This window comes from Tyto alba, unplaced genomic scaffold, assembly GCF_018691265.1.
Source record: "Tyto alba isolate M040663 unplaced genomic scaffold, T.alba_DEE_v4.0 Super-Scaffold_9, whole genome shotgun sequence".
NCBI classification, from domain to species: Eukaryota; Metazoa; Chordata; class Aves; order Strigiformes; family Tytonidae; genus Tyto; species Tyto alba.
The window spans coordinates 41,583,410-41,609,080 of NW_024881330.1; the positions used below are offsets into that span (position 1 = coordinate 41,583,410).

Here is a 25,671-nt window from a genome sequence, read left to right on the forward strand (position 1 = left end):
TTTGTCTCTTCATGTTGCAAGAATGGCATCCTCAGGTTTTAGGGTTTTTAACAAAATGAACGTTCTTCTGGCCTGGACAATCTTAGCAACTGCCAACAGGTTTCTAAGTAAAGCCAGAAGTGTGAATGTTAATAGGAAAACTCAGTAATAGGTGTTGCCTGGAGGTGCATCTCTTAACATGGGTTTTAACTGGTAATAGATGACTTATGCTGGCTCTCTACATAAAATGAAATTAAAGGCTGTGACTTTATGGTAGTGATTTCTGTGATTACCTTTGCAGGTGTAATTACTAGTAGTTCATTTGGTTTGTGTGTGTACCAGGGGTGTTTAATCTGTCAGCCGATCATCTGGAGATTTTAATTTCTTAATAGTATAGCCGCTCACAAACAGCAAAAGCTTTCTCGGTGTTCTTTATTGTATCGATAGACTTATAATCTGACCTTATTTGGATGTTTTTTTAAATGAAAAGTAGTGTTACAACTCTCGTGACAAGCAAGTCATCCCTTTATCTTTGCTAGACTTGCATCTGTGTGGAACTAGAACAGAGAATTTTGCCATCTACCGAAACAACTCATGTGAGCTAATGAGTGAGTGGCTTTATTACTTTTACTGGGTTTAAATTCTAGTTGTTTCTACAGATTACCGGTGGAAACTGTGAATTCTGTGATCCATACCAGTTCCCTCTGTTGCATTTTTGTTGTCTTCACCAACTTCTATTCATCATAAGTCAGTAGAAGCAGAGTTGTCATCTGATACGTCTTTACCATTTATGAAAATCTGGTGGTTTCACTCTGTTTCTTGCTGGTTTAATGACCAAAGCCTGGTATTGAGTTTTGATAAGCACTAATTGAGCTTTTTGACATTTAGGCTTGTCCATATTCTTCTTTGCCCATCCTGTCATCTTGTTCCTGCATGAAGTGACTACTTGTCATTAAAATAAATGAAGATGTAGTTGATGATAGAGGAAGACCTCTGTCTGTCTGGACTTCTGTGCCTTGAAAAATGCATGCCTCCTTTATATGTGTTGTGGCATTATTATAGAAGTATTTGTTGTTTACATTTCAACTGAATGACAACTTGAGACCAGCAGGTTTTATACCTTCTATTAATTTATATATTGGCATATTTTTATACCTTACACATTTATATACAAATATACTTTATATTTTTATTAAACTTTATTACCTTTTAACAAGCTCTCTAAGTCTTCTCTACCCTCTCATAACAAGATCTACCCTGCTAAAACTCTTTGTAATGTGAACCCTAGCAAGAGGAACTTTTTTTAAAGTCAAGAAGAAGGTCACCTGTAAAAGCTCATTTTTTTTCTCTAATATGTTGTGGTAACCTAAGGAGGAAAAGAACCCTTTGAAAAGGAAGCAGCTGGTTTTAAAAATGTCAGTGTATGGAATAAAGCTAGATTTTTTTTTTTTTTTTTTTTTTTTTTTGCTATGCTGGCAAAGCTACACTTCAAATTGGTTAAAGCTTAAAGGTGTTTTAAACTTAAAGTAAGTGATATTTTGATTTCTGAGTTTGCATTCTTTTAGGTGTCAAGTAACATAAGCTTTCAGGAAGCAGCTTTCATTCGTAGTGGAAATTGCTACTCGCTGCCCGTAAATTCAAAAGTTGGAAGGGAGGGCTCATGAGTGGTCCTGGCTGCAGGTGAGCTAAGTCTTGGTGTGAATGCAAGTCCTTCCTTTTGTAGCAGGTTCCGGAGCCCTGTTTCATAACCAGGATAAGTTAGGTACCCTCCTCGGTTACTAGAAATACACTGCTTTGACTGCTTCTTGCTCTCCTGGAGGGTGCTGTCTTGTGCATATTTATATGTCCTGACTCATCGAGTGGGTATTTACGTTCAGAGGTTTTGGCATCTGGTTCCTTCACAAAATTTGTGTGTGTGCAGATGCTGTGGGAAGATGAGACCGCTTTCTCCTCTGATAGATTTGAGGGAAAAACCAGAGAGAAGCTGAGGCAGTGGAGGTGAAACAGACTGACTTGTAGGGTGGTGGGCCTAAGGGCACGTTGCTCTTCGAAGCAGCGTGACAGCAGTGGTTGGAAGGGCGCGGTGTGAGGCTTGGCCCGTAAACGGGAAAAACCCAAAGGCTGCTAGCTCAACTGCTCTCCCATGAGTTGTGACAACTCTGGAGCTCAGTAAAATGTTATCAAATAACAGTAAATCAAGTACAGTCCTGTGCGGCCACCTAGCAGGTCAGTACACCTTTCACGGTACATAGTTGTGGGCGTCCTCTTACTGGCTGCTCTGGACATGAGTCCAGAGGGTGCCTGTAGTGATAAAATATTCCACTGTCCATAGGGGATGTCTCAATTAGCCAGTAAGAAGGTATCGGAATCATTATTGGTTTATTGTTTGTAAATATCTGCAATTACTTATTTACTTCTGTCCCTCCACTCCTTCCCTCAGTCTTCTGTCACATGAGTACAAATGGCAAAGTCAAGTTTGAATCTTGGCTATGCATAATGCTTATGGTGTGTAATCACTGGTGAAGTGGCTGTGTATGTCATGCAGAGTTAGTGCCCCAACAAAACAGAAGAACAAAGTCAAACATCTATTAATGTTTTACTAACATTCCCCTGTGCATGCTATTTTGTCTGGGCCTCCAGGCTTTTCATTTTCATGGTCCCTTTCAAATCAATAGACTTACCCATTGAATCACAGAATCGTGGCATAATTTGAGTTGGAAGGGACCTTTAAAGGTCATCCATCTAGTGCAATCGCCCTGCAATGCACAGGGACATCTTCAACTAGATCAGGCTTGTCAGAGCCCCGTCCAACCTGGCCTCGAATGTTTCCAGGGAAGGGGCATCTACCACCTCTCTGGGCAACCTGTGCCAGTCTCTGTTCTTGAAATGTAATACATGGAATACTCTTATATTCAGACTAGTGAATATTATCTCTTGTTGTTACCTAAACTGTTTTGTTTTTACCTTGAGTAGCTTAATTAGTATTTTGTCTTTATAATACAGATGGGATAGTATTCGTGGTGTTCTTGTTTTGTTTTCTATTCTAATAAAACAGCACTGAGATTTGGATTTGAGAGGACTTAATTATCAGATGGGGATATTGACACTCTCAGGAATAGAGCGCTGTGCTACCTCATATTTTTTCAAGATACTGGATTACTTGCATATTAAAATACAAAATGAGTATCGGGATAATTAAGGATGTGGGGAAAGAGGGGGAGTAATAAATAAAATTCACATACCACAAAGCACTTCCTAAGAAAAGCACTGCATTTTCATGTACTGATGTTTACTTAAAAAAAAAAAAAAAAATCATGTATTTGAACAGAAGCTTCTATTTAATTTTTTAACATATTTTTTTCAGTTTAATTTATCTTTAATGGGTGAATTCAAAGGCAAAGCTACAGCTGTGTCCTACTCTTTCAAACCAGGAAAAAGCCTGAGTTTGTTCACCTCACCACGAACAGCTAGCTAGTATTTCAGGTAGGTTTGTTAGGTGATGAGCTGCCACATGGACATTGTGAAGTGCTGGTAGGGAGTAGCCTAATGCAGGACAGAGAGCCTCTGTGAGGTTCCCTCAAGTCTTTACGTGGTTGGAACTGTTGGCTGTTTGTTCAGAGTACTGCATTTGTCCATGTCCTGGGTTGAGTGAGTGGTGGAGTTTTTTGGTAGCAGGGGAGGGGGCTATCGGGGCGGCCCCCTGTGAGAAGCTTCTCGAAGCTCCCCCAGCTCCACGTCAACTCCACTTCTGTTTGGGAAATTGAGCCCATCAGCTGCGCCTCTGCGATAACGTATTTAAGAAGGGACATGGTGACGGGCAGTGGGACTTGTGAGGAGGAGTTGCTGCAGCTGTGTGAACACCAAGGTCAGTGGAGGAACGGAGGAAGAAAGGAGGGGGGAGGTGTGCCGGAGCAGAGACCCCCCTGTATCCTGTGGTGAGACGGCAGGGCAGCCCCCCCTGCCACCCATGAAGATCTGCAGTGGAGCAGACATTGATTTGTGGCCTGTTGTTTCTGCTCGGTTGATCGAGGTGCTGTGCCCGAAGAAGGCCGGGGTCTCATGGGAAAAGGCAGCCCCGCTGCTGTAATTCAGCACTGGGAGGATTGCAGCATGCGGGGGAGTCCCACGCCGGAGCAGCTCGGGAAGGGCTGCAGCCGTGGGAGGGAATCCAGTCGGAGGAAGTTAGTGACCCATGACGGAGCAGTGTGGGGAACGCTGCGGCCCATGGGAGGAACTCATGTTGGAGAAAGTTTGTGGAGGACTGTCTGCTGTGAGAGGGGGACCACGATGGAGCAGGGGGAACAAGTTCCAGACACTCCCCTCACCGAAGATGAAGGAAGTGGCAGCACTGACTGCACCCCCCATTCCCTGCCCCTGCGCCACTGGGGGAGGAGGTAGAGATATCGGGAGCAGAGCTGAGCCCGGGAAGAAGGGAGGGGTGGGGGGAAGGTGTTCTCAAGATGTGGCAATGCTTCTCACTGTCCTACTGTTATGTGTTGTTAGTGTCTGTAATAAATGTATGTTCTTTTTTTTCCTTCCCCTAACGAGTCTGCCTTTTGCTCGTGATCATAAAAGGGGGATTTTTCCCCATCCCAGTCCTATCTCAAACCCCAAGCCTGGCTCTCTGTCCCTTCTCATTGCCGGAGGGGAAGGGAGAGAGAGCTGCTGCATGGTGGTTGGCTGCCAATCAGGCCTAAACCACGACAATCCACACGGGTTTGTAGTATACTCCTGTGTTGCTTCCTGCATTCTTGAGCAGATCTGTATCCCAATCACCAATATACCTGAGGAGAATGTTTTCTGTCCGAGGGGTTTCTAAAGGCTGGGAACACCTGGGTGCTCCCGTGAGCAGCGTCCCTCATCCATTATGGAATTCCTGCACCTCACAGACTCGTTTTGAGGAAGCTCTGTGCTGACGAGATGCACCCAGACTGCCTCAATTATGAAATAATTTTATTTATTTATTTATTTATTTATTACCTTTCAGCAGTAGTGTGTTCACCACTTTACATATATTTTATGAAATCTCTGTGTTTGATGCAGTTGTTCTTTGTGAGGAGGCATTGCCCTTCAGGCATAACTGGGGAAGATTGCTGAAATGTAGTTAAGCTCAGTGTCGATGGGCAGTTCACAAAACTGCTTGAGATGGGCTTTTACATCTTACAGCTATTAGGTAGGTAACCCCAAATTGCTATTTATTTCTGTCTTCTGCTTGCTGTCTCAAGTTCTTGCATGATGGGTTGCTATCTAAATCTCACTCTTAAGAGCAGGTAAAGTTATGCACATGATAGGAAGCATGTAAACTTCATAATTATTTACACTAACATAGCAGTTTAATTGACTTGGAGCATCTTGCTGGATCAAGCTCTGTTGTCTGAAACATTTGGCATTGTGATTGTCTTCCTACCATAGCTACTTTTAATTTCTGAGTGGAGACTTGGGATTGCATTCAAATATGTATCTATATTGCTTCAGAAAAGCTTGCAGTGTAAGGTCATGGCCTCCGCAGGCTTCCAGCAAATGAGAATGACAAGCAGGAAGGGAACATCGTATTAACACAAAGGCATGTTTTCTGGGCATATTCTCATGCATTAAAAAAAAAAAAAAAAAAAAAAAAAAAAAAGAGAAGGAAGTTCCCAGTGTTATGGGTTGGTGATCTTCTCTCAGGCAACTATGTCTTGCAAAAACTTACAATGTAGCCTCCTAACAATAAATAAATTTAATAACTGTGTGGTGGAATAGCTATGAATTTCTACTTGTGGAGCATTCAGCCAAGGCTACAGAGTAAAAGGTCATATGAATGAAAGAACTAGTGACCCAGTTAATATTTTCTCCAGATGGCTTTGCAACCTCATTGCCTTTTTTTCTTTTTTTCTTTTTTTCTTTTTCTTTTTTTCATTTACCTTCCTCCATTTACCCTTTTTCCTTCCCTCTCCTTCCCTCTCCTTCCCTCTCCTTCCCTCTCCTTCCCTCTCCTTCCCTCTCCTTCCCTCTCCTTCCCTCTCCTTCCCTCTCCTTCCCTCTCCTTCCCTCTCCTTCCCTCTCCTTCCCTCTCCTTCCCTCTCCTTCCCTCTCCTTCCCTCTCCTTCCCTCTCCTTCCCTCTCCTTCCCTCTCCTTCCCTCTCCTTCCCTCTCCTTCCCTCTCCTTCCCTCTCCTTCCCTCTCCTTCCCTCTCCTTCCCTCTCCTTCCCTCTCCTTCCCTCTCCTTCCCTCTCCTTCCCTCTCCTTCCCTCTCCTTCCCTCTCCTTCCCTCTCCTTCCCTCTCCTTCCCTCTCCTTCCCTCTCCTTCCCTCTCCTTCCCTCTCCTTCCCTCTCCTTCCCTCTCCTTCCCTCTCCTTCCCTCTCCTTCCCTCTCCTTCCCTCTCCTTCCCTCTCCTTCCCTCTCCTTCCCTCTCCTTCCCTCTCCTTCCCTCTCCTTCCCTCTCCTTCCCTCTCCTTCCCTCTCCTTCCCTCTCCTTCCCTCTCCTTCCCTCTCCTTCCCTCTCCTTCCCTCTCCTTCCCTCTCCTTCCCTCTCCTTCCCTCTCCTTCCCTCTCCTTCCCTCTCCTTCCCTCTCCTTCCCTCTCCTTCCCTCTCCTTCCCTCTCCTTCCCTCTCCTTCCCTCTCCTTCCCTCTCCTTCCCTCTCCTTCCCTCTCCTTCCCTCTCCTTCCCTCTCCTTCCCTCTCCTTCCCTCTCCTTCCCTCTCCTTCCCTCTCCTTCCCTCTCCTTCCCTCTCCTTCCCTCTCCTTCCCTCTCCTTCCCTCTCCTTCCCTCTCCTTCCCTCTCCTTCCCTCTCCTTCCCTCTCCTTCCCTCTCCTTCCCTCTCCTTCCCTCTCCTTCCCTCTCCTTCCCTCTCCTTCCCTCTCCTTCCCTCTCCTTCCCTCTCCTTCCCTCTCCTTCCCTCTCCTTCCCTCTCCTTCCCTCTCCTTCCCTCTCCTTCCCTCTCCTTCCCTCTCCTTCCCTCTCCTTCCCTCTCCTTCCCTCTCCTTCCCTCTCCTTCCCTCTCCTTCCCTCTCCTTCCCTCTCCTTCCCTCTCCTTCCCTCTCCTTCCCTCTCCTTCCCTCTCCTTCCCTCTCCTTCCCTCTCCTTCCCTCTCCTTCCCTCTCCTTCCCTCTCCTTCCCTCTCCTTCCCTCTCCTTCCCTCTCCTTCCCTCTCCTTCCCTCTCCTTCCCTCTCCTTCCCTCTCCTTCCCTCTCCTTCCCTCTCCTTCCCTCTCCTTCCCTCTCCTTCCCTCTCCTTCCCTCTCCTTCCCTCTCCTTCCCTCTCCTTCCCTCTCCTTCCCTCTCCTTCCCTCTCCTTCCCTCTCCTTCCCTCTCCTTCCCTCTCCTTCCCTCTCCTTCCCTCTCCTTCCCTCTCCTTCCCTCTCCTTCCCTCTCCTTCCCTCTCCTTCCCTCTCCTTCCCTCTCCTTCCCTCTCCTTCCCTCTCCTTCCCTCTCCTTCCCTCTCCTTCCCTCTCCTTCCCTCTCCTTCCCTCTCCTTCCCTCTCCTTCCCTCTCCTTCCCTCTCCTTCCCTCTCCTTCCCTCTCCTTCCCTCTCCTTCCCTCTCCTTCCCTCTCCTTCCCTCTCCTTCCCTCTCCTTCCCTCTCCTTCCCTCTCCTTCCCTCTCCTTCCCTCTCCTTCCCTCTCCTTCCCTCTCCTTCCCTCTCCTTCCCTCTCCTTCCCTCTCCTTCCCTCTCCTTCCCTCTCCTTCCCTCTCCTTCCCTCTCCTTCCCTCTCCTTCCCTCTCCTTCCCTCTCCTTCCCTCTCCTTCCCTCTCCTTCCCTCTCCTTCCCTCTCCTTCCCTCTCCTTCCCTCTCCCATTATAAATGCTGCAGCATCATGGCCACTGCTACAAAATTTGAACTAGTAGGAGGTCCTTCTCTGAAAACAGTACCTTTCAGATAGTTTCAGTCTTATAATTTTAGTGTATTGTAACAACAGGTTTAACAAGATATTAATCCTTTTGAGGATTGGTTCCAACCCTTTAACTTTTTGGAGGCCTCTTCCTTCTGTTGAGGAAATGTTTTTTTATGGTGGTGCGTAATATGCTGTAGTAGGAACTTAAACTGCCCAGGGGCTGTGTTGAGGCTGCCAAGTCTGTGGAACTAGTCATCTTGACTTTGCAAGACTGTTTTCCCTAGGGGCAAACATAGTTGTCAGGTTTATTGTACAGTGACAGATGTTTAATTTGTAAATGTCACGGCAACTTCAAGGACTTTATGTTTGGCATACAATGCTTCAAATACTGGTTTTACATGAGAAGACAGCTATAATGTATGGCCGGAGTTGCTGCAGTTCTGTTAGCTTTCTTTTTTTGAATTCTCTTGGGGAAGGTGGACCATGACCTTTTGCTAATAATCTGTTACAGTTGAGGTGTATGATGTCTTTTCCTGTCATGATGTGAATTATGTAAAAATCCTGGTAATACATTAACTCTGTAATATTCAAACATAGTCTAATTGTTTCTTTATTTTCATTGTCTTTCAATGTCACTTGCCTACAACATCTGTAACAACCAGTTGTTTTAGTCAGAAGGGATTTGTCTGCCCTAGCAGTCAGATATCTGACTGCTGAGCTAGCAGTCTTGACTCTATCTGTAGTAAGTAAAGGGAAATCGGTAGGTCTAGGTTGTAGACACATTGCATCCCATGTGCATCTACTACTTTTGCCTTGACTGGACATCAGAGCTAGCCAGTTTGGCATCCCTTTGGAACTGTATTAGAGGAAGCCACCTTTAAAGTTAGCAAAACTAAAAAAACTTGTGTTCCTAATATTCTGAAATGTCCTAAAAGTCCAGATTGGTATACACTCAACTTCAGACATATAACCTGCACATCTAAGCCATAAGCATCATTGTCTTACTGAGTCATCAGCGGAGTGTTGCGTTTCTGAAGGGTTCACACAGGCTGAAACTCGAAAGGCACAGTAGTAATGATTTTCTTTTTATTGGCAGGAGAAGGAGCATAGAAATACTGTCATAGAATGGTCTGGGTTGAAAAAGACCTTAAAGATCATCTAGTCCCAACCCCCCTGCCATGGGCAGGGCCCCCTTCCCCCAGCTCAGGGTGCTCCCAGCCCCGTCCAACCTGGCCTTGAACCCTTCCAGGGAGGGGGCAGCCACAGCTGCTCTGGGCACCCTGGGCCAGCGCCTCACCACCAACACAGGGAAGAATTTATTTATTATATCTAATCTAAATCTACACTCTTTCAGTTTGAAATCATTACCCCTCATCTTATCACTACACTCCCAGATGAAAAGAGTCCCTCCCCATCTTCCCTGTAGGCCCCCATTAAGTACTGGAAGGCCACTATAAGGTCTCCTCGGAGCCTTCTCTTCTCCAGGCTGAACAACCCCAACTCTCTCAGCCTGTTCTCGTAAGGGAGCTGCTCCAGCCCCCCAAGCATCTTCATGGCCTCCTCTGGACCTGCTCAAGCAGGTCCATGCCCTTATTGTGGAGGCCTCAGAGCTATACACGATACTACAGGTGGGGTCTCACAAGAGCAGAGGGGAAGAATCACCTCCCTTGACCTGCCGGCCACACTCCTCTCCATGCAGCCCAGGATACGGTTGGGTTTCTGGACTGCGAGCATACATTGCTGGCTCATAGTCAGTTTTCCATCCACTACTACTCCCAAGCCTTTCTCTGCAGCACTGTTGTCAATCCACACATCACCCAGCCTGTATTTGTGTTTGGGATTGCCCCGACCCATGTGCAGGACCTTGTACTTGGCCCTGTTGAACTTCGTGATGTCCACCCGAGCCCACCTCTCAAGCTTGTCAAGGTCCCTCTGGATGGCATCCCTGCCCTCCTGTGTGTCAACTGCACCACACAGCTTGGTGTTGTCAGCAGACTTGCTGGGAGCGCACTCAATCCCATGTCTGTGTCACCAACAAAGATGTTAAACAGCGCTGGTCCCAACACCGACCCCTGAGGAACACCACTCATCACCTCCCTCCACTTGGACCTCAAACCATTGACCACGACTCCTTGAGTGTGACCATCCATCCATCCAATCCCTTATCCACCGAGTGGTCCATTCACCAAACTCATGTCTCTCCAATTTAGAGACAAGGATGTCGTGTGGGACAGTGTCAGATTCTTTGCACAAGTCCAGGTAGGTGACATCAGTTCCTCTTCTCTTATCCACCAATGCTGTAACCCCACTGTAGGAGGCCACCAAATTCATCAGGCCGTATTTGCTCTTAGTGAAGCCATGTTGGCTGTCACCGGTCATCTCCATATTTTTCATGTGCCCTGGCATAGTTTCCAGGAAGATCCACTCCATGATCTTGCTGGGCACAGAGGTGAGACTGACTGGCTTATAGTTGCCCAGATCTTTTTTATTTCTCTTCTTAAAAAAACGGAGGTTATGTTTCCCCTTTTCCAGTCAGTGATAACTTCACTGGACTGTCACAACTTTTCAAATAGGATGGGTAGTGTCTTAGCCACTTCATCTGCCAGTTCCCTCAGGACCTGCAGATACATATCATCAGGTCCCATGGACTTGTGCACCTTCAGGTTCCTTAGATGGTCTCAAACCTGATCTTCTCCTACAGTGGGTGGTTCTTCCTTCTCCCAGTCTCCACCTTGACCTTCTGCATCTTGGGCAGCGTGACTGGAGCCCTTGCTGGTGAAGACTGAGGCAAAGAAGTCATTGAGTACCTCAGCCTTCTCCATATCTCAAGTGACCAAGTCTTCCTTTTCTTTCCAGGGAGAGTCCTTATTTTTCCTAGTCTTCCTTTTATCACTGATGTACCTGTAGAAGCTTTTTTGTGCTGCCCTTCACGTCCCTGGCCAGATTTAATTCTATTGGGGCTATAGCTTTCGTAACTTGATCCCCAGCCGCTCAGACAATTTCTCTGTATTCTTCCCAGGCTACCTGTCCTTGTTTCCATGCTCTGTAGGCTTCCTTATTATCTTTGAGATTGTCCAGGAGCTCCTTGTTCATCCATGCAGGCCTCCTGGCAGTCTTACCTGACTTCCTCTTTGTTGGGATGCATTGCTCCTCAGCTTGGAGGAGGTGATCCTTAAATATTAACCAGATTTCTTGGGCCCTTCTTCCCTCCAGGGCTTTATCCCATGGTAGTCTGCCAAGCAGATCTCTGAAGAGGCCAAAGTCTGCTCTCATGAAGTCTGGGGTAGTGAGCTTGCTGTGTGCCCTCCTCGCCGCTCTAAGGATCTTGAACTCCACCATTTCACGGTCACTGCAACCAAGGCTGCCCTTGAGCTTCACATTCCCCACCAACCTCTCCTTGTTGGTGAGAACAAGGTCCAGCATAGCACCTCTCCTTGTTGGCTCCTCTATCACTCGGAGAAGGAAATTATCATCAACGCATTCCAAGATCTTCCTGGAATGTTTATGCCCTGTTGTGTGGTCCCTCTAACAGATATTGGGGTGGTTGAAGTCCCCCATGAGGACCAGGGCTTGTGAATGTGAGGCTGCTCCTATCTGTCTATAGAGTGCCTCAGCCGATCAGTCTTCTTGGCTGGGTGGCCTGTAGCAGACCTCCCCTGTAACGTTCTCCTGTCCCTGCCCTCCCTTGAATCCTCACCCATCCCCAGGCAGAGCTCCCTGTACTCCAGCTGGTCATTGACACACAGGGCAACACCCCCTCCCCATCTCCCCCATCTGTCCTTCCGAGAGAGCCTGTGTCCTTCCATTCCAACCTTCCAGTGGGATCCATCCCACCATGTCTTCATGATACCGATAAGACCATAGCCTGCAGGCGTGTGCGCATCTCTAACTCCTCTTGTTTATTCCCCATGCTATGTGAGTTTTCACAGGGGCATTTAAGTTGGTCCCCAGTGAAGCTGACTTGCTGGAATTCCTTTGTGTTGCTCTTCAGGTGCTCTCCTGTTGATGTGTGTGACCTCTCTAGTCTCCTAATGTAACTGAGGTGCTAAAAGTAAATGGGCTGAGTTTGTCCGAATTCCTGTTAGCGCTACTTACGTCCAGTTGCATTACAGGTCTCCTATAAATGATGTCTGCAGTGGTAGTAAGCTGGTATGGATGGGTTAAGACAGATTGATCCATATTTTCCCAGTAGTTCTTCCCGCCAGGTTATGTGATGCTTAGTAACATGAGAGATCATTACGTGCAGTGTTTGGTGATAACTACATCTCTTGTGATCCAAAAATATCTTGCTACTGCAGTCACAATGGCATTGTACTGGGTTCTGCAGAACGTTCTTCCATTCAACAGATTGGGACTGTGTGCTCCACAACTGGACCAAACGCTCTTCAGCATACTGAAATGCCCTCTGGTCCAGAATAAAATTAATTAAGCTAAGCAGAAAGTGAGAGTAAGCTTAAATGTGACCTTTGACTGCTGTGCATAAATGTTCTTTGTGGGTTTTCTTAAGGTCCTTACCTCAACCTACCCTAAAGACAGATAGGGAATGTTATTAACTTGCTTATAAAATAGCATTAATCTGACAGTTGTGTAATGGTTGCATCCAATCGAGCTTCTTAAATTGCTAGTTGTAGCAGTGCCAGAAGCAGGAATATATACTAGGATTCCTACTCCCCCAGGTCATACCACAGTCTGCACAATATTTGTTGATAAAATACCTGTACATCTCAGTCTGCATCTACTGATCTATATAAATGGAATATTAGACCCCTACTATATCTGTATACCACATGATTCTCCAAAGTCAAATGTTTTGCTTGTAGTCTTTGAAGCACCTACATTTAACTTTTGATTTAAAAGAAAAACCCTGCAATTCCTACTGTGAGAACATTCAGTAGGAAGAACTGTAGCCAAAGAAACAACGTCTGCCTGTAGTGAGGTTCACAGTAAAATTCCGGATTGAGGTTTTCCATTGCTTGTCACATGGCAGTAATAGTTTATGAGTTGCTGAAGAATGACTAATTCATGCACTTTTAGCTGGAGGTGAAGCGGGAAAGAGAAGATGTGAACAAACCTGTAATTTTCCCAAGTACCATGGTTACCGTATCTCATAAGTTAATGCAACTACTTTTCTTGTCTTATCATAGATAAACTCTGAAGAGCGTGTTGATACAGCTGATCAGGAGACAGTCTCTTGGGATCACAGCATTCCTGAAGACATAAAACAAAAAATACAGCCTAAAGAGGTTCCAGCAGAAAGTGTTACTGTCTGGATCGATCCGTTAGATGCTACACAAGAATACACAGGTAGCTGATTCTTGTTGACAAATCATGTGTATAATTCTGATGTCTGCCTTTTATACTGGAGACAAAATAGTAAGTATTTAAAATGGCATCTCTTGTTAACGTGTGTTATGTCAAAGCTAGTGTGATTTAATTGAACAAATTGCATAATGAAATATCTGTAGTTATCAAAGCACAGTATTTGCTTTTATATATTCCAACTCTGAAATTACTTTGGTATTCCTTACTGCTAAGTAATTGCTAAAATAAATGGTATCTGCCATTTATGTATTCTGCTGGAATTACACATTTCTTTGTTTCAGTTATTACTGTGGTAACACTAAATATCTCAGAATGTTTTTTGTTTAAATGGAATAATAAGTAAATATTCTATTTAACTTGATATTAAAAGATTGTTATAGTTTTTCAAAAAAGCATGCATAATTTAATCTTCCTCTTTTTCAAATGTTTTAAGATGTCACATAAGCAGTTCGAGGCAATCCAACTAAAATTCTTGCTTTTAAGTACTGTAGAACAAACAGAAAAATTGGGATGTGGTTTTTTTGGTTTGTTTTTTTTTTTTTTTTTTTTTGTGAATATTCCATTAATACAGTCACCTTCTCCGGTGAATGTTCTTTGGTATTTGAATTATCAGCTTTGAACTAGTAGAGGATAGGAGGTGGGACAGAGAAGGGAGGATATAGGCACACAGACTTCCATGGAAATACATGCTGCATAAGACACGGCTGTTGGCATTAGGTCTGGTAGGAGTATAGATTACATCTACTGAAGAGGGAAAATTGTTAGAAAACTGAAAAGTCTTTAAGGTCGGTGGAAAACTGCAAGGTTATTTGAAGATACAACAAAGCTACGTAATTGTAAGAGGCAGAACATAGACTAGGCTGCAAAGGACAACATTTCTGTAATGTCAGGTCTGCTTTCTTTTTGTGTTCTTGGTATCTGGCTGTCAACTTGCTCATTTTCTCATTTTGCCCACAGAGGATCTTCGGCAGTACGTCACGACAATGGTTTGTGTGGCTGTAAATGGTAAACCAGTAATAGGAGTGATACACAAGCCATTCTCAGCATATACAGGTACCTTTATGCCTTCACATATTTCCAGCATCTTCAGTCATAATGTTAATTAAAATTTGATGTTTGAGACAACATCTGTAGGTATAAATGAGAAAATAGTACCTGGGGCAAAAGAGCGCTGCTGCAGACCTCAGTTAGAGCAGCAGATGTGTTCTGTGCTATAAAACCACAAAGGAAAATGCTGCCCTTGTTTAACATAAAAATGCTGCATTTAAAACTAACTGAAAATATGTTTAAGAATTAAGATCCCTTTGATCAGAGTGCTTATAGCAAACCAAAGAAAGTGAGACCTACACATACTGACCAGTCTTACGCGTGACCAGGTTGTTAGTACTTTGCTCATTTAGCAGAACACCTCGGGTCCGTGATATTATACCCAGGAGCTGGTGCTTATTCAGTGTGAATAGCAAAGATCGATTAAAGATTTTAATGGCAACTGTTTGTATGTAACAGGCAAGTCTGCCCAGCATAACCTTAATGGTTATCTGACATGCTTTTAATGCCACAACCCTGAACTAATGAATTCTTCAGTATTAATGATATATCAGTGAGGATGGCTGCGGGTTTGGCAATATGTGTGCACTTCTGAAAGCTTCAAAGTAGTTTTAGTATTCATGTTTTCCATATTATATATTTGAAACAAGAATTTCTGTTCTCACTTTACCTTAGGCAATACTGACCTCTAGAGTTGTGAAGTTGTGCAGTAGCTCTGGCACAGAAACTAATACTGAATACATGTATTTTTTATTTGTTCTCTTTTTTTTTTTCCACTGAATGTTCAATATTTTTTGTTAAATGTTTTCCTTTCTTTAAATATGAACTTAATTTCCAGTCATTTCAGTATATGCTATATTCCAATATGCTTTAAGAGTATTGGGGGTTTTTGGAACATTTTTTTCTAAGTTTCAACATCTATTTGAAGAAACGTTTTTTTAGCACTGTAATTTTGAGAATTTATTTCCTTTAATAATAGCAAAGTGTGAAATGTTCAGACATGGCATCAGATGACGTGATGAATTCTGTCATTCTATGTGAAGAGTATTCATTGCACAAGCTAGAAAGACCAGTATGGTGTGAGTAGATTGTTCCTAATATTGCCATACAAATACAAAGCAATAAAGGGCAGTCGGCATTGTTATTACACATAACTTGGTCTGTTGCCATACAGTCTGGCCCTCTACTGAGGTGAAATTGCTGGTTAGTATGCTAAATAAATGTCAAATTAATGGTTAAGGGATGCCACCTACTAAGCTTGACTTCAAACCTCATGATGAAACAAGTGTAAAATTGTGTATTCTAAATCCAGTCCTTCAAAACACACCATCAAATGTTTTCCTTAATATTAATATCCTGAGCTATTTCCTTCCTTAATATTGCTATCCTTCTGAACAAAATGACTCATTAACATCTTTTGCTATCTGCTTTGAAGGGTAGTGGGGTTTTCTGTTCTTACAAGAAGATTGTTTGAGAAAATACTGGGTCTATTTCTGACACAGAGCCACCCTTTTAATTTTGGTGGCTTTCCAATTGCCAGTTCTAAGTATTACTACTTGGGATTTTTCCCTCTTACTCTGTTTTTGGAAGTATCACACAGGAATAGTCAGGCATGGGATAATGCTGTATGCACAAACGTGTGGGGGGGTAAGGAGCACTGTTTATCTTCTGCTTGTGTGCACACGTGGGCATGCACCCCTTCCTTCTGTCAGCCCTAACTTTCTCTTCTGCAGGAGGGAGGGAAATTAAGTCAGAGGCATTAATTCCATTTTCTCAGATAAGTATCCGTTTTCTCTTTACATGTAACAAAGATTGTCTTTGGTAAATCACAGCAGAATTTGTGTTTCTTTTGTAGCCTGGGCAATGGTGGATGGCGGGTCAAACGTAAAAGCTCGTTCTTCCTACAATGAGAAAACTCCAAGGATTATTGTATCCCGCTCCCACGCAGGAAAAGTTGAACAGGTTGCACGGCAGACATTTGGAAATAAGACTGTGATAATCCCCGCTGGTGGAGCAGGTCTGATTCCTTAAACATCCTATCCATTTTATTGCTTCCAAATGATTTAACGGGATAGCTGTTCTAAGACAAAAGGATATAACTGTGGCATCTCCTCTTTTTCTGCTTACATTTTGTTCTTCACATCCCTAAAAGCAAGCACTTCACAATAGGGACACTGTTTTTCCTGTGTATAGAAACCTACATATAAACTTGGTTCAGGCTATTCACAAGTATTCACCACTGCGTTAGTGAATCTAAGCGTGGCCCAGCAAAGTCCTTGCAGTCCTTTCATTGAACGCACTGGTGTGCATTCACTGAAGGCACCCGTGCCTCTGTGGAGAAAAACAGGTGGTGTGACCACATACAGAATCATGGAAGAGAATCTGTTGCTTGGTAGTTCACTAGTAGTACGTTGAATTAAACGATTTTTAAAGAAAAAGACATTAAAGTTTGGTGCTATTTCTTGTATTTATGTCCAGGGAAAACTAGTGTCACTAAAGTCCATTTTTATCTGCCTCATATTCAGTCCAAAGAGGTTTTAGCTTACTTTTTGTAACCTTAAACAATATCCTTGTGCATGTTATTTTCAGAATACAAATACATAAGACACTAGTGTAACTGTTTTAAAGTGTCAGAAAAACCATGCAAAATTTTAATTTTATGGAAATGTGTCTTTCTGTGTCTTTAATATGGAAAGCTAGCGCACCCTTACAAATTGTTTAGTCAAGAAGTTCTTGCATATGTTCTTGAAAATTAATCTAAATGAGTTTTCTTATGATAAAGGAAGTGAAAGTGTAACTGATTATTAGCAGATCTTCAGGGCTTGACTCTGTATAAGAAGATAAAGAAAGGAGCAGTTTAATGGAACAAGGATATTGGTTGAACAGTTGAAAAATCGAAAAAATTCCATAAAAGAAAGAATACTATTTTGAGCAATGACTTTGTACTGCATAATGCATGATAAAGGAGAATGCCCTGGGCTGAGTTGCTTTATTAAAGGGCGGTATATGCATCTTCCTTCTCTTCTAATAAAAAGTCAGGAAGAAAAAGGTAGACTTCAGCATGATACAGAGGTTGAGAAATAAGTGAGTGAACGTAAGAGCAAAACTATATTCAAGTTTCTGGTCTTGTTCTTTTAATGTGTCTGTAGATAAGTCTGTGCAGCATATTGGTAAAGGCGGTCTAAAAATAATGTGTCTCAAATTCCAAAGTCTTTAATTGGGGTGCAGTGGAAAAATCTTGGTGGTGGGGGTGATCCTTTTTCAGATTTTCTCTACAGGTCGGAGGACAAAGTTTATTGGTGTTTCCTCCATTATATTGGATAGCATGATATAATTAATGACTTCACTTTCCTAAATCTTACATGTACATATTATTAACACTTAATAGCAGATTTATCCTTTGTGATGAACAGGAAAACTTGGTTTAAGGGGTTTCTTTTTTTTTTTTGTTGTTGTTTGTTTGTTTGTTTGTTTTTACTTCTACCCATTTCTTCTAGGTTATAAAGTGCTAGCCCTCCTTGACGTGGCTGAAAAGAATCAAGAAGAAGCTGACGTGTATATCCATGTCACGTACATTAAGAAGTGGGACATATGTGCTGGAAATGCAGTGTTGAGAGCATTGGGTGGCCATATGACTACCCTGACTGGTGAAGAAATTAGTTACACTGGCTCAGATGGCAATGAGGGAGGACTTATAGCCAGTATCAACATGAACCATAAAGCACTAATTGAAAAACTTCCAGATCTGGAAAAAACATCACATAAATAAACTTGACTGATGGAAAAGTACAAGTTGTGCTTTTGTAGCCTCCAAATGCTCTGTCTGAAGAAGCAGGTGTGGAAACCTGCTGGGAAAGATGCACAGCAAAGCAGAGGAGTTTGGTGTGGGTTTGGGGACTATATCGTGCATTGGGTTTCTTCAGTGGTGGTATTTAAAAGAGAATAAAATAATAATAATCATAAGTAGGAAGGGGACTGACTGCCTCATGCCTCAGTTTCCACATTTTTTTTTTTCAGACTGTTTTCATGCAGTTCTTATATTCAAGGTGCATATACATTATATATTGGTGAACGTAGGTAAACTAAAGAAAAATGCAAATTTATTCATAAAATAACCTAAGTAGTTCTCACAGGAGTTTCTTGGAACCTTTTACATCTTGTTACTGTAGTTGTAGCAACTCCATAATGAATATGTAGGAAAAGTTGATTTGTATAGGTATCTGATAATTCTGTGAACGATTTAGCAGGAACCATGACCCTGTGTTCTGTATCCCCTGAACAGAAAGCACAAGAAGGTTGACACAAATTTATGTGCAGCAGCAGTTTATCTCTGACAGTGTGGTGCTCCTTCTGCTTTTTAAGAGGAAAAAAAGAAATGTTCTGTACTATTTTGACTTTTTTCCTGAAGATGTAAACCAGTTTAGTTCAGATGGGTTGTGAATATCAGTGTTTTATTAATCAGTGTAATTATTTCCATATACCTTTTTAAAAGAAGGCAACATTTCCTTGTATAGTTTTTAACAGTTACTACTTGTTCTTGATTTCTGCGTACAGTGTTGAAGATGCATGCTAGATTTTTCTCTAATGTAGGACTTGTTCATCATTTGGTGTTTGTGCCTAGAGAAGCAGCCTCTTCCTTCAGTACCTGGTTTTTTTTTTGAAGATTATTTTTTTTTTTTTCCCCTTGCATAGAGTGATATGAAATGAATCTGACAGAAACAGTGAGTTGATTGTTGTTTCCATTTACAACGTGAGATACAAATCAGCAGTTTTTCTACAACCCCAGGAATAACTTTCTGTCTTTTTAGGTTAAGGAGTGCTGTTTTGCGCAGGAAGCCCTTGAGCCATCCCAAACAGTTTGCAGTTGCTTGGTTTCTGGAAATTTACATAGAGAGAGACCCTTTGAACTTGAATCTGTTTGAGCAAGTTTGAAGAACGTGTGGCACTTGAAGTACAGCAGGGTCTGCAAAACTTGACCCAAAAAGTGTTCTTTGTCAATCCAATATGCACAGAACAGAACATGAGCCCTTTGATACCAAATGACAATTTGTTGCACCTCTAAAGTATGTGGACTTCTAGCTGTAAAAGTGTACCCATCTGTATTGTTTTTCTCTGCATCCCTCTGAAAGGTTTCAGAAGGTTAAAATACGTCTGTTATTTAAATTGTCAGTAGATAAGCCTCCCACCTCTCCTCAAGAAACCTAAATTCTTAGTTAATACAGATGTTTTCCCAGTATAAGCTTAAACTGTTTAAACCAAATTCTTAATTACTTTCATTTCAACTTCTTTCATCATACTGCTGTTCTGATTAAAAAGAGGTTTTTCTCCTTATGTCAGTAGCGGAACATGTCTAGATACCTCTTCTAACTTTTAGCTAAAGTTCACATTTCCAAAAGACCTTCTGAGATGTTGCATAACTACAGGTACAGACTTATTTTGTAAACTTACTGGCAAAGTAGACTGAGTCTTAGTACTACTAGCCTTCTGGTACGGGTAGTCTTCTTAGAGAACTGTTTTTCCAAAATTGACATTATTGCTGCTGTTTGAAAATAGCTTTTACACATGTAGATAATACACAAAGCAACTTAACTTCTAATTTTTAAACTTAATAAACTACTATATACTATGACAAGTAAGTGAATCTGCCCTTTTTAAAAAGGGTTGGATCTGTTTTGAAAAACTTGTTGAGCTGCCAGACCTCAGTGAAGAATAAAAATCCAGATATTTATCAAAGCTTTAGTAATATTTTACAAGAAGACTGAACGTTTTTTTTTCTTTCAGGCTGATTTAAATGACTTAAAGCCTAATTAAAAAAAGCAGCTCTTCTGTTTATTAGTTAAAGAACATGGATTGTAATTTAAATATGAGGAATTGCCATAGTTAACCTAGCATAAAAACCTGATTGTGTCACAGAGGTTGAATGCACAGTATTTAAATAGGTAATCGAGACAAAGTCTGTGACAGGCTGTGGTTTTAGAGTCAGGCTGAAATCACATATAAACTTACCTTGTGCAAATGTGACTGCTTTTATTTTGGGTACGATTCTATTACTTCCTTGCATAAGCTGTGATCAGACTTAGCTTCTATATGAGAAATGAAAAGTAAGGTAATGTTGCATATTGTACAAGGGCTTACTTGCATCTTAGTTGAAGGTGTAGAGCAGTAAACGAAAGTATTTGCCTGAGTTATTTTTCCTTAGGAAGATAAGATACAAAGAAGAACTTCAGCTCTCCTTTTCTTCCTTCCATATTCTGGCTAAAATACCTTCCATTAGGAAGACATAAGCTTTATTGCAGTGAATCAGTGTTTAGTACCTTTCACAGTGGGCCCTGTTGGCCCAATCTCACTTCGTGTGAAAATGAAGAAAAGGTGGGGGTGAGGTGCTCATTTAATTACTTCTGGTAGAGCCTAAGCTCATACACCTTTCCCACAGCTAAGGCCTAAGGTTGTGCTTGGGGTCCCCCAGTCGAGTTTAAAGAGGAGCTGCTTTGATATTAGAATAGGTAAGCACCTGGTGAATATCAATTTCTGATGACATTTTACAATAAATACAACTCTTATGCAGACCAGCAAGTATTTGAAAGTGCTTGCATAGTGCATGCGTGCCAGTGCACTTCGACATTTGTTTGTATAGTGTTAACACTCATTATATCCTGGTTTTTTGACTACGTTTACATTCCATTCTAAAACATTTTGCTAATCTGGCTTAAATATTTGGTCTCAGTTGTGTGGATGTGACTTAAGCTTATGCCCAGAGTGGTACGAAATCATACTGTACCCATGTCTCATTCCTGGGCTAGAACATTGTTCTTCACATTCTAGCCTTTTCCATTTAAAACTGTCCTACTATTTTTAGGGATGCTACTTAAAACAATCGCATGGTGTAGGTGAGACTTACAAAAGTATGTATTTTCTAAAAATTTTAATTAAAAAAATTTATTGTATCATTTTAGCTGTGAACAAGGGAATTAAGAGAATGTATTGTTTTAACATTGGTTTTCCAATGGTGGATTTTTTTGAGTGACTAGTATGATTAAGCTAATTGCAAACAAAATTCTAAAGCCGTATGTATTTTATCTTTTTCATTCTGCTGAAACAAGTGGATGGTAGCATAGATGATACCTTGTAATGTACCAGGAGTACCTAACTTTCATTCCTTGAATGAATGTTTTCTAAATAAATGGATGCAGAAATAAAAGGCTTGAATATTGTATTTAACTGGTTTCAAGCTTAACCTATGTGCCAGATTTCTGCAGATGGACTTATAAAAGAGCTGTTTGTTCTGATCTACAGAACACAATAATAATGAAACTATTTAGCAGAGATGGCTTATTTGGATAGTGAATTAACCATATAGGTGAAGCTGCAAAGTCATCTAGTGATGATGATTCATATATTTGCTTTTACTTCATGGTCATTAGAGCGGACAGATTTTTCTAATTGGCTTCAGGTGCGAAAAGAGATATTTTCTTCTAAAATGGCCAGTGGTTGGAGGTCAGAGGCATGGAGGGGAGTGAGCACTGGAGTTCATCTCTGCTTTTTTTGTTTGTAAGCAAATGTACCCCAACATCTTTGTAGCATCCTCTTAATTGTTGGAGCTGTACAACAGTGGTGCAATACTGTATACTCCTGGTTTAATAGTGCAAAACCAAAGGAGTCTGCGTCCCCCAAGGACAGTGCAGTGAGAAGTGACTGTTGTGCTGGGCCTTGTCTGTGTTATGCCAGCCGTGGCTGGCTGCTTCGTTGTCTCGTGTGTGTTGCTCCAGTTGCAGTTTCTCTGATGGCAAAACTGCTTTTGTAGGCCACTGTCTCCCCAGTTACAGCCAACCCCTTTGCGGATCTGTTTTCTGAGGTAAACTAGAGGAGCAGAGAGGAAAGCAGATGGCTGTGCTGGAGAAATTGTAACAGAGATCACTTATTTCTATGTCTTAATTTAAATTACATTGATAGTTTCATATTTCTTGTCCTTCAGGGGTTAGGTAACCATACAGTTAAGATTTAGTGGACCACAGATAAATGCCTGCATGATTTTAAGACCGAGCAGCATGAGGGTGGGGAAGGCTGTCTCTAATGAAGGAGAATCTGGATGAATGGCTTCATGTCAGGTCTTTCACACTGAGCCTGTTTTCCGTGCTTTGTTGTAGAGATTTAGGCCCTTTCACACAAACAGTTACAGATTTGACTTTGCCAAAATATCATTTGTGGTCTATGTTCTGACTTGGTATCCTCAATGATAAAACTGCACTAGATCCACTTCACTGTAACGTAACTCACTGAGACAAGACTCTGGTAACCAAGGACTCAAAGGTTACTTGACTTTTGAACCCCACCGTCTGTAAATGAAGTGCTAGCATCTGCTGCAGGTGTCTTCCCACCCCACAAACAGGTAGTGCCATGCAAGGGTTGTTTCAAGAAGCTGTTGAAGCCTTATACTTCATGATTTTGAGAGATGCCACAGCAGCTCTTTCAGCCTTTCTGAGAGAGGTTAAGAGGCGCTCATCCAATTTCCTTCTGAGGCTCCCTCTGGAACTGGCAATTAGCATCCACTTTTCCCTTTGTTGTTTCTCATTTCTCTGTTCCTTCCTGATCCTTACTCCTTTCTTAATCCATGTGAACAAGAAAAATGAGAGCTCGGAGGTGGAAACAGTTGCAGAACAAGAGAGACACAGCCTCAAACTATCCAGTTTATCCTCAGACTGTTGATGTTTGGGACCAAGGTCTAAGGTGCTGATCCTACCAAAAGTGTGATAGATGCCAACAAAATAAAGGCATCTTGAAGAGTGGTTTGTGTGATTGGTGGTACTGGACGTGCAGAAAAGATGCAAATGGACTAAGGAGAAGTTAAACTCTCTTAAAAAGGAGGAGAAAAAAAACAGCTTTTCAGTGTAATGTTATAAGCATTTGGCATTTCTGTTCCACTGGGTGCAGAGCTTCGTTGCTTATGAAAGAGGCTCCACTGGCCCTCTCTGAAAGGCCTGATTTTGCTGAAGTCAGTAGCAGCATTCCCACGGAATTCAATGTGAGCAGAAGCAAGCCAGATAAAACAGAAACAGTAAATTAAGCTAAGTTCTGAAAAGCTCAGCTTCTGCCAATAGAGAAAACAACCTAGGTTGTGTTAAACTCGCCTCTGGCAGCTTCAGTCTACATTGCTAGAGAGTTTGGAAACATCACCCCAGTGGCTTGAGGTTATAAATCTTTCAGATTTTTTTTTTTTTTTATGGTCTACAGCTGATAGAGCCTACTTTCAGATAATACTGTTTTCAACCCCAGTTGTTCCTTATCTGTAATTCACATTTCTTTTTTCTGCCCAAAGGACCAGCAACACTCCAGCAATTTTCCTGTTGACCCACCAAATTGTATTCGCATTTTCCAGTTGTGTGCCAAATTGAAATAAGAATTCTATAAATAAACTCTCTGAAAATAGAGGTCTGTGAGGGTGTTTTCCTTTATCTTGTCTCTCTGATGGGCATTTATCGTTTCTTTGTGCACCAGGTATTTTTTTTCTTTTACTGGTAATGCATGTCAGGCTGCTTCAGCCATGCTATGTCCATCATTTCTGCCTGAGGGATTATCTTTATTAACAGGTCCACACAAGTTCATGATAAATATAATCCAAGATCTCCACTGGGTTTGTTTTCATATGTGTGTTCTATTGTGAAAGTTGGTGGAATTGTGTGATGGGAAATGAGTACTTAGAAATCCCCCATGTAATATTGTTCCTTGGATCTGAAGAAGTCTTACTTCCAACATCATCTCCAGGGCTCTTCCTAATTATTTACTTCATTCTACTTGAGTCTTTTGTCTCCATGAGAATAGGAGTAGTAGAGTAGTAACTGTACTGTTACTAGCCCTTTTCCTGATAGTGTGCCACTCTTCATCAGTGAAACCATGGAGTAAGTTGAAAGATACTTTAATGTTTCACGTCAACGTGGCATTTTGGGCTGGTTTTGGGTGCAGTTTCAAATATGGTTGTTGTCACCCCTACCAATATGTGCAAGACTGGATGTACAGTGAAGTTGTGTATCATCTTGGCCTTGGTGTGTTTTGCTGATTCTCATCTTTCCCCAGGTATGAACCGAAATGGCCAGGCAGCCTCCGTGCCAGCATGAGCCAGTCAGTATTCACAAAAGCCACACTTTAGTGTGCCTAAAATTGTGCTCTGGCACTGACTGCACATACTACTAAACACTTTCAGACTCCAAAACGGGGTGGCTGAGTGTGAACTGCTCGTTGAGAAGTGTCCCAGGATTGTGTAGAGTACTGAGCTGTGCCTGGGAGATTGGGATGGAGCTGGTTTGCTTAGGCCAAAAACGTGCTGAGGATCATGCCGTAGTCCTGGCTGGCGAGCTGTGGAGTCCAGGAGCATTCTGGACTGTGTAATTGATTTGCATGGACGTAGGCAATGCATGCCACAGGACCTGTGCATGGGTGTTTTGAAACCCCTTGTTGATCATATGTGAACTAACTGGATAATCAGTGTGGAGTATTTGGCAGTAATGTGGCGAGGAGTGTCTGTTGTGATGCCCTGAAGAGCATTTTGGGGAAGAAACAACCCAGAGGAGCAGGGATTCTGCCCGTCTTACAAAGTTGGTTGTATGTGTGAGGAAATGGGTGTTTGCATTTATCAATGACATTGATGTTTTCCCAACTGCCTTTGATGACACCGTGCAGCAGCCCGGACAGCCCAAGTGGCAGGCTTCTCCAGGGAAAGCAGAGCGTGTGTCTAGTTGCTGTTTCATGTGACTAATTACCTGATTCCTGCGGCCAGTTTGGGAGCTTCTGCTGCAACGACAATGCTGGCTTTTCAAGCACACTGGTTAGGAAAAGAGCGGGATTGCACTTTGCTGCGGGCTGTGTTAAGGCACGCAAAGGGCAAAAGCACAAGTATGGTGACACTTGGACAACAAAGGAAACAGCAGAAGTTTGGTAAATATGTTAACGGTAGCTGGCTTGTTAAAAACAATTGTATCCTTTGGGAGGCCTGAAGGGATTGAATTGTACGGAGGCTAATGTCAGCTCTATGCTGTCAGCCATTTACATGAGGCTCTCAAGCTGGCGTTTCTCCCGCCTGAGCTATCACTGCAGCATGACAGAAGAGGTGGGTCGCTAGCAGTGCTTCTGCCAGGCTCTGAGTGCTGTCGTGTTGTACTGGTATCGCAACCTAAGGCTTGATCCGTGCTTGGATCTGGGGAAGGCACCCACGGGCCCCCAACGCTGGTGCCAGGGACAGCCCCTCCAGCCTCATCCCTGACCAGGGCTCAGCTTTGCCTGAGACGCAGAAGCTGCCCCGGGGCCAGCGTTTTTGCAGATTTGCTTATTCAGGGCCGTGTGATAGGTAACAGGCCTAAAACTAAACAGTCTGTAGTGGCATCCTGCTCCCCAACAACATCAACCCAATTTATGGCTCCCTTTTGACTGTTGGATCGCAGCTCCTCACATAGATTGTGTTCTATACCTTCTTGTCTTTTTTTTGTTCTTTCAGGTGGTCACATCCATATGCTACTCATA

The 25,671-nt window shown here is 42.6% G+C and overlaps 1 protein-coding gene across 1 annotated transcript in view; it reads left to right on the plus strand.

Annotated features, from left to right (window-relative positions):
* The window catches only part of BPNT2 (3'(2'), 5'-bisphosphate nucleotidase 2), a 29,658-nt gene extending 6,072 nt beyond the window's left edge, over positions 1-23,586 (plus strand). The window contains exons 2-5 of the mRNA XM_042785962.1: positions 12,939-13,098; positions 14,074-14,169; positions 16,019-16,180; positions 17,661-23,586. Of these exons, the coding sequence (XP_042641896.1) occupies positions 12,939-13,098; positions 14,074-14,169; positions 16,019-16,180; positions 17,661-17,932 (690 nt within the window). The 3' untranslated portion in view covers positions 17,933-23,586. The remainder of the gene's footprint in view (positions 1-12,938; positions 13,099-14,073; positions 14,170-16,018; positions 16,181-17,660) is intronic.
* The last annotated feature ends 2,085 nt before the right edge of the window (positions 23,587-25,671 follow it).